An 11091-nucleotide genomic window follows, 5' to 3' on the forward strand; every position below is an offset into this window, starting at 1 on the left:
GAGCCATCTTGGATGCTGGCAGCGGGCAGCGGGGGCGGGAGGGCGCCATCTTGGAGCCGCCCCTGACACAGCAGCGGCGGCGGCCGGCGCCATCTTGGGGCCTGGCAGGTCCCGCGGCGGGGCTGACGCGGCCATGCTTGCTTGGGGCGCCATCCCGGTGCCGGGCAGCGGGGGGTGGCGGGGAGAGCACGAGTGGTTGTTCCGCCACACGGTGTCGGCCTGCTCCCCTGGATCCCCGGGCACCGCTCTCCTGCCGCCCTGGGGCGGACCTGGCGGGTTAAGCGTCAGTGTTCTTTCTGTGGTGCGGGGGTTAGGTGGCTCTTTGGTGAAAGAGTAAGCCATAAAGGACATGCGGCACGAAGCACGACAGGTTTTCCTGCTGGAAGTGATAGAAATGCCAGCTATGCAAAGCTTAGTTTCAGGAGTGGGTCTTCTCCCATAATGTGGCCAAAGTTAAGGGTGTAGATACTGGTTTGTTTATCAATAATGATAAGGCTGGCGGCGTTTAAACCACTCAATGATAGTTTCTCAGTGGAGACTGGTGTTGAAGTTTAATGCTGTGCAGCATCCTGTGACCGAGTCTCAAAATGTACCAATGTTTACTCTGAGAAGTGCAAGAAAAGGCATAAGAAAAGTTTAAAAATTACATAAAGCCATGTCTAAGCATTCCATGTCAAGCATTGGAACAGGGGTGGTGGAGTCACCATCCCTGGAAGTATTGAGGCAAAAATAATAATCACTAAAACATCACTAAGTTTGAGGTTTTGGGTTGGGGGGATGGTGGTGGTTTTTGGTTGGTTGGTTTTTTGTTATTTGGTTCTTGGGTTTTTTGTTTGGTTATGTGTGGTTTCTTGGGGAGTTTTGTTTTGTTTTGTTTTGTTTGCTGGTTTTCCCAGGAGAGAATAGTAGTAGTTAATGCAGACAGAGCCATTCCCAGCCATGTCTATCTAGTCATCATTCTCTATATTTTTTCTTGTTGTATAACTTTTAGAGTTCAAGGGCCAATACAGCATTCAGAATTCAAGAAGAAACTTACATTTGCCTTTTGGGTAGAGTTGCTTGTTGACCTAATTTTTCATTAGAACTTCCTGCAGTGACTGCTAAGTTTTTTCATTGAGCGCTAATAACTTACGGGGAGTACACCCCTCCATGTGCATAAGTTACAGTTGCTTTTCCAAGTTCAATGATTCACAATTAACAGTATTAAATTTCACCTCCTTCTTTACAGTGCTGTCATTCAGCGTGCCACAGTCCTCCTACTGTCTCTCTAGAAGGAGAGCATCTCGGATGAGGCAATGGCAAAGGGCCAGCTATTACAAGGCATGTGAGGAAAGACTTACAAGCAGCACCAGAACACCAGGAGTATATCTCCCATTCAATTCCATTGAGACCTGACCAGCAGAGAACATAACATTCTCTTGCTTGGTTCACACAAGCATCTTTGGACCAAAAAAATACAAAGCACTGCCAATAACCACTGAAGTTTAAAATTTTTTTTTTTTTTTAATTTTTTGTTTGTTTGTTTGTTTTTAAGGATTCAGCAGAGAGGTTGAAATCTTGAAATAGAACATATTGAACCTGGAGGATAGAACTGATTAAGGACCATCCTGCAAAGTAGGGCTTGACTGGCAGGTCCCATGGTGGTGACCAGGCTATGTGCCCCTCAGCCAAGAGGAGACCATAAGGAATAAGGTTAAGTGCTCCTATCAGCACTGCCTGTCTGGGCCCGAGGAGTCCCCGTGGTAGGATGGCAGCAGAGAATAAGATGAAACTACAGGAATTTTCCTGGCAGGCTGCTGATAGCCTGTCTATCTTTGTGGCTACAGCTCAGCCCTGGCCTGTTCTTCCTTTTTCTTGTTTTGTGTTGGAGGCAGCATCTGTGTCTTTCACAGACATACTCAGGAGCAAAAATCTGCTCTGTCACGGTTCATTTTCCAGACCAAAACCAAAATAGAGGCTGATTCTTGTATGTCTGGGCTTTTGTCATTTCTGCTAGCAGTCTTGATTTCCCAAATTGTGACGGGCGTGGGGGAAGTCCCTTGTTGAGCACTAGAAATGCCTTGCCCTGGAAGTCTTCAATTTTTGTTGTCTTGCCATATTTTGTGCAAATCAGCATTTCGGTTAACCACTTCTAACATTTTGTCAGTCAAGTTCCTTTTTAAAGAATAGACTTTTAATAGCCTGAAAAGTAAAAGGCAGATTTAAATCCTTTTGTTAAGACCAGTCATGGTTTGCCGAGTTCAGTATTCAGTATTTGATGAAGTAAACTGTCTCAAGCTGGGACAGAAGCTGATCTGGATTGGTAAGAATCCTAGAAATGGGATTAGCTAGGTGAACATGCTGACCTGTTAAGACATAGAAGTGTCTACAAGACAATAACAGAGCAGATATTTCACAGCGACATGGCAGGGTTTGGACTTGGGAATTACTTCCAGCAAAGGTCACATTGTGTCAACAGGCAAGATGTCATTCAGTTGTCATACAGAATATAGTAAAGTATATGTCTGTGATTACCGTTCCCATGCTTCCTATTAGTATTTTATTTAGAGCACTATTCTATTTTGACAGTTTTGAGGAACTTCCTGTGGTTTGACTCTTTATTTTATGAGCATATGATATCTAAGTCTTGAAATGATATTCAAATGAGTAATTTTATCAGGGTGAAAGAACACACTTGGCACACACATGCGCATGCAGAAAAAAAATGCAGTTCCTAAAATGTCATGTGAGAGTTTTTTCAGTCACTTCAGAGACAGGATTGATGGTACTTGCTCCAACACACTGAAATAGCTGCTGCACTCAGGTAGGTATGATAAGCTGGAGAATTTTGCTTTCCTCATCTACTTGCCATTTATTATTCTTCACTCCTGAAAACCTCTCTCCCTCCTCCAGTTCCCCCTTCCATTTTCAAACCACATTGCAACCCTTTTAACTCTCTGGAAAACATAGTGTGGGCAGTATCTTCTAATTGATTTGTCCCTCAGTTTACTTTGAAGTAGGACTTGCATTACTATTTTGCAGCATTCCTTGTTTCCCTGTCTTCTTCATAGCATTTTCTGTAGCTATATGGGGAGGCAGCAGGGTTCCACTCTTGCAGCACTGTTCACCAATTGTCCCTCTAAAAGTTGCTTCTACATGGATCAGCAAGACCACAGGAAATGGAACAAACTTGTGAGTTTTAAATTAAGCCTCCAGTTTTAAGTTAAGCCTTCCAGTAACTTCTTTCATAGCTTTCCTTGCAGGTCACCCTCACTTACAAGTCTCTTGGGAGATATTACCAAAAACTGATAAATCACAATGTTTGTTACAATTGTTTATCTCATTTCATTCTTAGTGAAGCAGTTCAAACACTTAGGCATCGCTTTACTTTCAGACTGCATGTTATGCAAGAATGAGATTGATGATTTGATTTTTTTTTTAAATAACATTTATATTTAGTCCTGCATACAACAGTCTCTGACTAGTATTTAAGCACTGGCATAATAGAGGTTAAAAGAGGGTCAGTTGTCTTATTAATGCCTTCTCAGTTGCTTCTGCAGGCTGTATTCAGCTCTTCCCTATTTAGTTTCCTTGCATTTTGGTAACATTTTTGGGACCTTTCAGTAACACAACTGCCTTCATCAATTCAGCAAGGGTTACGTTAACAGGAGTATTATAGACAATTCTATTAATGCCTAAAGGATGAAGATCAGGGTTTTTTTCCTCATTTCTGTCTTGTCTATGGTGGTTCTCTTTTCCTTTCTAAATTTACAAAGTCCAAGAATAATTGAGCAATGAACATTTTTCCTCTACTATGGTAAAATGTCACTTAAGTATGCTGTAGGTCAGCTTCATTGTCTTGCAGTGAGACACCTCATATCTAAAATGGCTCAGGAACTTTACTCTGTATTTTTATTTTTACTTCTACAAGTAAATACCTGCCTGTTCTTCTTAAACATTCATTTCTTATCTTTCATAAAATCTTAAACCATTAGTGTCTTGTCTTTCTCCTGGTCAAGATAAGCTTTCCAAGGAACCAGCAGACAGCTCAGAACACATACAAAGGAAAAGGAAGTGGTCACTGGCACTTCCCTAAAATATCCCTTAGCCAACAGAGTTATGTCCTGCCTGTTCTATTTGTAATGCTCAGAAAGTGAAGCAGGGTTATTTCAGAAAGACAGGCATTGCTTTCTTAACTTAAATGTACGTCACCAGTTATGCCAGAAAAAATCACCTCTTTTAAAGGAAACGGGAACTAAAAATGCTGATTTGCCTTTCTGAAGCAGGAACTCAGTCAGGAAACACACGTGGGGACAGCATGGCCACATGAATAGAGAGCTCCACTTTGGAGACTAAGAAGAACCAGATGGAAATCAAAGGGATGATAGAGATAGGAGTACATAACTGTATAGAGCCCCCTGTTTGAATAGCAGGTTTATGTAACTTAGCCCCCACAAAAATGATGAAGGTATACAACAGGCACACTAGTAACAAACTTGTGCAGGCCAATGCCTTTGTACCCTAACAGCTCTGTACTGTCACCTGACTCAGGGATGCTTCAGTAAAGCTTAAGAGAAGAATCTGGAGAGGAGAATCACAGAATCACTAGGTCCAACCTATACCCTAACACTTCAACTAAACCATGGCACTGAGTGCCACATCCAGTCTTTTTTTAAACACATCTTGGGATGGTGACTCCACCACCTCCCTGGGCAATCATTCCAGTACTTCATCACTCTTGCAATAAAAAACCTTTTCCTAATATCCAACCTATTTCCCTTCGCACAGCTTGAGACTCTCATGTGTCCTCTTGTTCTGTCAGTTCCTGCCTGGAGAAAGAGACCAACCCCCACCTGACTACAGCCACCTTTCAAGAAGTTGTAGAGAATGATAAGGTCACCTCTGGGTCTCCTTTTCTCCAGGCCAAACAACCCCAGCTCCTTCAGCCGTTCCTCACAGGGCTTGTGTTCCAAGCCCCTCACCAGCCTTGTTGCCTCCTCTGGATGTGTTCAAGCATCTCAATGTCCTTCCTAAACAGAGGGCACAGAATTGGACACAGCACTCAAGGTGTGACCTCACCAGTGCCAAGTACAGGGGAAGAATGACCTCCCTGCTCCTGCTGGCCACACTATTCCAGATACAGGCCAAGATGCCACTGGCCTTCTTGGCCACCAGGGCACACTGCTGGCTCATGTTCAGTCAGCTGTTGATCAGTACCCCCAGGTCCCTTTCTGCCTGGGCACTGTCCAGCCACACCAGCCCCAGCCTGTAACGCTGCAGGGGGTTATTGTGGCCAAAACGCAGGACTCGGCACTTGGACTTATTAAACTTGATCTTACTGGACTCTGCCCATCCATCCAACCATTCCAGGTCTGTCTGCAGAGCCCTCCTACCTTCCAACAGATCAACACACGCTCCCACCTAAGTGTCATCTGCAAATTTACCAATGAAAGACTCAATCCATGTCAACAATGAAAATATTGAACAGGACTGGCCCCAGCACAGAGCCCTGAGGGACACCACTGGTGACTGATCCCCAGCTGGAAGCAGCACCATTCACCACCACTCTCTGGGCCCGGCCATCCAGCCAGATCTTAACCCAGCAAAGAGTGCTCTTGTCCAAGCCATGGGCTGCCAGCTTGTCCAGGAGTATGCTGTGGGAGACAGTGTCAAAGGCCTTGCTGAAGTGCAGGTACACAGCACCCACAGCCTTTCCTGCATCTACCAGGCAGGTCACCTGGTCATAAAAGGAGATCAGGTTGGTCAAACATGACCCACCCTTCCTAAACCCATGCTGGCTGGGTCTGATACCCTGGTCATCCTGTAAATTCTGCATGATGGTACTCAGTATAAACTGTTCCATAACCTTACCAGGTACTGAGGTCAGGCTAACTGGCCTATAGTTACCAGGATCCTCCTTCCCACCCTTTTTTGTGAATGGGCTTCACATTGGCCAGCTTCCAGTCATCTGGAACCTCACCAGTGAACCAGGACTGCTGGAAAATGATGGAGAGCGGCTTCACAAGCTCACCTGCCAACTCCCTCATCACCCTGGGATGAATCCCATGTGGTCCCATAGATTTATGACTATCCAAGTGGCTCAGCAGTTCTCTGACTGCCTCCTCCTGGATAACAGGGGGACTGTTCTGCTTCCTGACATCAACCAACCCAGGAGGACAGCTGTCCTGAGGACAAGCTGTCTTACCACTAAAGACGGAGGCAAAGAAGGCACTAAGCACTTCTGCCTTCTCCTCTTCTGCACTTACTAAGTTTCCTCCCTCATCCACTAGAGAACAAAGGTTGATCTTACCCTTCCTTTTGCCATTAATGTATTTGTGAAAACATTTTTATTATCCTTTACACAAGTTGCCAAATTAAGTTCGAACTGAGATTTGGCCTCCCTAATTGTTCTCCTACGTGCCCTAGCATCCCCCTTAAAGACCTGACCCTCCTTCCAAAGATGATGCATCCTCTTTTTATTTCTAATTTCCTTCAAAACCTCGTTGCCCATCCAGGCTGCACGTTTGCCTCATCAACATGTCTTTTGGCACACAGGAACAGTCTGTTCCTGTGCCCTCAGGGCCTCTGTTTTGGAACATGCCCACCTTTCCTGGACTCCTTTGTTTTTAAGGGCTGCTTCCCAAGGAATTCTCTGAATAAGTCTCCTAAATAGGCCAAAGTCTGTCCTCTGAAAGTCCGATTAAATGTCTTATTGATGTTCCTCCTGGTTTCACCAAATACCAAGAACTCTATAATTTCATGATCACTATGCCCCAAGCAGCCTCCAACCACCCTATCTCCCACCAGCCCATCTCTATTTGCAAACAACAGGTCCAACATAGTCCCTCCCCTGGTGGGCTCTCTCACCAGCTGTGACAAAAAGTTGTCCACACACTCTAAGAACTTCCTGGACTTCCTCTTTTCTGCAGTATTAGGTTCCCAGCAGATGTCTGGTAGGTTAAAATCACCTACAAGAACAAGGGCTGGTGATCCCGAAACATTCTGCAGCTACTTATAGAATAAGTTGTCCATTTTTTCTTCCTGGTTGGGTGGACAATAACAGACTCCCAGTAGGATGTCAGCCTTGTTGGCCTTCCCCTTAAATTTTACCCATAGGCATTCAACTCCATTAGCTTCAATACCTATGGCATCAAAAGCCTCCCTAATATAAAGGGCCACCCCTCCACCTCTTCCCCCTTTCCTGTCTCTTCTGAAAAGCTTGTATCTATTCACTGCACTGCTCCTGCTATGTGAATTGTCCCACCACGTTTCTGTGATGGTGACTATATCACAGCTTTGCTGCTGTACCATGGCCTCCAGCTCTTGTTTGTTACCCGTGTTGCATGCATTGGTATATATGCACCTCAGCTGGGCTACTGATTTCACCTCTAACTCAGGCTTATCACCCTCGGGCCTGGTTCCAGACTGCCCAGCTGCACCCCCTTCCCCTTTCAACCCTAGTTTAAAGCCCTCTCAATGAGTTCTACCAGTTCATGAGCTAAAATCCTTCTGCCCTTAACAGAGAGATGGAGCCCACTCAGTTCCAGCAGGCCAGGTGCTGAAAAAGTTGCCCCATGATCAAAGAACCCAAAATTCTGCTGATGATACCAACCCTTTAGCCACTTGATAATATGGGCTCTCCTTTTCTTTTCACCGTTCTTCTATGCCATCAAAGGGACCTAGCAGAACACCACCTGTGCTCCTGCTCTATCAACCACTTGACCCAGTGCCCTAAAGTCCCTTTTAATTGCCCTGACGCTCCTCTTTTCAATCTCATCACTGCCAGCCTGTAATATCAGCAATGGGTAATAATCAGTGGGCCGAATCAGCCCAGCAAATCTCTTGTAATATCCCGTACCCGGGCCCTAGGGAGGCAGCAGACCTCCCTGTGGGATGGGTCTGGTCGTTATATGGGGCCCTCTGTTCCCCTCAGAAGGGAGTCACCCACCACAACTACCCTTCTTTTCTTTTTGATGTTAGAAGTGGTGATCCATCTGACAGATGAATCATAATTGGGAGGCTCACTGGGCAGATCATTTTCTTCTACACCATCTAGCTGACCCTCTAGATCCAGGGCCTCATACCTATTCTGAAGTGGCACCTGGGTAGGTGATGGGGGTTGGGAGAAATTTTTATTATTACTTTCCATTTCCACTCCCCTTCATCCCCCAGGTATCCTCCTATTGCCTGACAGTGGGAGGTTTGTGAGTCCTCTGACTCCTGGTGGGCCTCCCTCAAGGATGGACAGGCAGAACTACACCAATCTATTTCCCTTTCACTTTCCCTAATAATCCTTAGCCTTTCTACTTCCTCCCTAAGCTCGGCCACCAATGAAAGGAGATTGTTCACCTGTTCACACCGCAGGCAGGCTTATTCTGCAACGCCCCCTGGTACCACTGATAAGCTCAAATACTCTACACAGGAAGGGGTCTGGACAGATGCATGCTTTTTGGAGGGTTCTATTTGGCTACATGCACTTTTACTAACTGCAGTTTTTGATCCTGTAAAAACCATCACTAACAAAAAAAAACCCAAACCAAAACAAAAAAACCCCAAAATCAACCAACCACAAAAAACAACAAACAACAAAGGAAAAACCCCTCTCACTAGCAGGAAACCTGCAACCCTGCCTGTTTGCCCTGCTTGCGTGAAGTGCTGCATAAAGGGCCTCCCCTTGCCTCTGTTTGCCCGCTCCTGTTTGCCGTGCTCCCTAGAGCCCTCTTTCAATCACCCCGTGGCTCACCAGAGGAAAGCCCCACCCTGTGTTTGCGTGGGTAATGAGAACCAAGGATGTGAATTGCTACTAATTTGCTTTTTGTTTTGTAGCTGCAGAATGCCTCAAGTCCTGGGCAACAGCAGTTCACAGGAAGAGGCTGCTGTATATTATGCATCAGAATCAATTGTCTCCATTACTGTCTTCACCATCGTTTTCATCATAGGTATCCCAGGCAATGGGTTGGTGATCTGGGTAGCTGGTCTGAAAATGAAAAGGTCTGTGAACACTGTCTGGTTCCTAAACCTTGCTGTGGCTGACATCATGTGCTGCTTGTCCTTGCCCTTTTCCATTGTTCACCTGGCCCTCCATGAACACTGGCCCTATGGCTGGTTCCTCTGCAAAGTTATTCCAACAGTCATAATCTTCACCATGTTTGCTAGTGTCTTCCTACTTGTGGCCATCGGCATTGATCGGTGTCTCCTGGTGATGAAACCTGTCTGGTGTCAGAACCACCGAACAGTGAAATTTGTATCACTGATATGCAGTGGCATTTGGATGCTGGCCTTCATTTTCTGCTGCCCTGTCTTCTACTACCGTGAGACAAGCACTTATGATGGCAAAACGGAGTGTGTGTACAATTTTGGAGTTGATTACGTAGATGATCCTGTAAATGCATCTGTAAATGAGTTATGGGAGGAATACGAAATCTACAATGGTAGTGACTTTTGGGGAGATACCAATGAAGGTAATGACTCCATAGCCCTTGCATCGGTGGTAATAAACATCACTAGGGTTGTCTTTGGCTTTGTGCTGCCCTTTGGCATAATGGCAGTTTGCTACGCCCTTATTGCTTTCAGAACACATGCAAATCAGTTTCACAAGCCACACAACAGGACACTGCGAACAATCGTGTTCGTGGTAGCTGCGTTCTTCATCTGCTGGGCTCCATACCACATAGTTGGGATTCTCCACATTGTACCTAGTCTTGGAACAGGATGGAAGGAGTCACTGATCCTGTGGGATCATTTCTCTATAGCACTTGCCTATGCCAACAGCTGCATCAATCCCCTGCTTTATGTTTTTGTGGGACAGAACTTCAGGGCAAAGGTACGGCAATCAGTGCAAAGAATCTTGGAAGGTGCCTTCAGTGACGAACTCACATCTTCAAACCTTCACAGAAGCCAGACTTCAGGAGAGAAGAACGTTATCAGCACCTTCTAATGCAAGACTTCCTATCACCACTGTAGAAAGGGCAAGCTACAGCACTACACATCAATTACTCTCCACTTAGCAGATGGTTTTGCTCCAATATGTTTGATTAAGCTGCAGCTCCAACCCAGGACACTGCAATCATTCAGCTCATGACAGATAACTGTATCTTACTCTAGAGAGATAGGAAGTTGGAAGCACCAAGAGTAATAATCTGAGGGATGACTGGTGAAGCAGAAGACACAGTATTTTAACTTACATAGACTATTTTAAGAAAGCAGGGCTGGCTAAGATTTGTCGTGGGAATGATGTAGTTGAACCTCTCAATTGAGGTAAGAATGTAACTTTATTTGTATATGTTTGTGTTCTACATCTCCTGTCTCTGATAAAGTGCAGATAAAACTAACGTGGATATTGCTTCTTGGAAGGTCATCACATCTTTCCTCTGACTCTACTAAGGCTCTGAGGTGTGTGTAGGAATATCTGAAGATTGCCCTAGAGGGTACTGCTACATTTCCTTACAGCCATGCACTAGAACAGCACTTGCCCCAGTCAGCTGCACTGAACTGACTTTTGTGCCCTGGTAGACGCCCAATCTATTTCTTTGTCCTGGCAATTACATCAGTGTCTGGCAGTAACTCGTCAATGTACATGCTGTACCTACGTTCATTAGCATGTGCACATTCACTGTCTCCCCAGCACTCACTCCACTACCAGAGTCCCAAATTTCCCTTTTAGGAGGCCATTTGATGTTATCCAAATGTACCTACTGCATTTTGAGGTGGCACATGAGCAGAATTTGAGATTGGGCGATTACTAGACTATTAGCCATTTGGCAAAACCCTGGAACTGAGAAGTGATAACCTCCAATCTGACCCCAAGAAGGTGGGAATGACCATGTTGTCGCTCAGTCACATCAGGCTCTCTTTACAAGAGAGACGTGCTTCTTATGTCCTTCCAGTGAAGAAAAATTTCATCCAATCAGGCTATTTGGGGTGTTCCCAAGGTTGAATATTCCCTGCTCCTGAAAAGCAGAAATATATTTACTAGGTACTCTATGGAAGCAGTTTAAAATCTCCTTTTTGTGTTAGTTCTTCCTTAAAAGAGAAAGGTCAGCAAATAGTATGACAAATAGGACAGTAAGGATTGGTAGAGTTTTCATTCTGCCTTTCTGGTGAGCATGAATT

The 11091-nt window shown here is 45.1% G+C and overlaps 1 protein-coding gene across 1 annotated transcript; it reads left to right on the plus strand.

Annotated features, from left to right (window-relative positions):
• The first annotated feature begins 75 nt into the window (after positions 1–75).
• C3AR1 (complement C3a receptor 1) lies at positions 76–10310 on the plus strand. The gene is made up of 2 exons (XM_014887377.2): positions 76–2803; positions 8806–10310. The coding sequence occupies exon 2, from the start codon at positions 8813–8815 to the stop codon at positions 9914–9916; it is 1104 nt and encodes a 367-aa protein (XP_014742863.2). The 5' UTR covers positions 76–2803; positions 8806–8812; the 3' UTR covers positions 9917–10310.
• Positions 10311–11091: the final 781 nt, after the last annotated feature.

This window comes from Sturnus vulgaris, chromosome 2 (assembly GCF_052056855.1).
Source record: "Sturnus vulgaris isolate bStuVul1 chromosome 2, bStuVul1.hap1, whole genome shotgun sequence".
Taxonomy (NCBI): Eukaryota; Metazoa; Chordata; class Aves; order Passeriformes; family Sturnidae; genus Sturnus; species Sturnus vulgaris.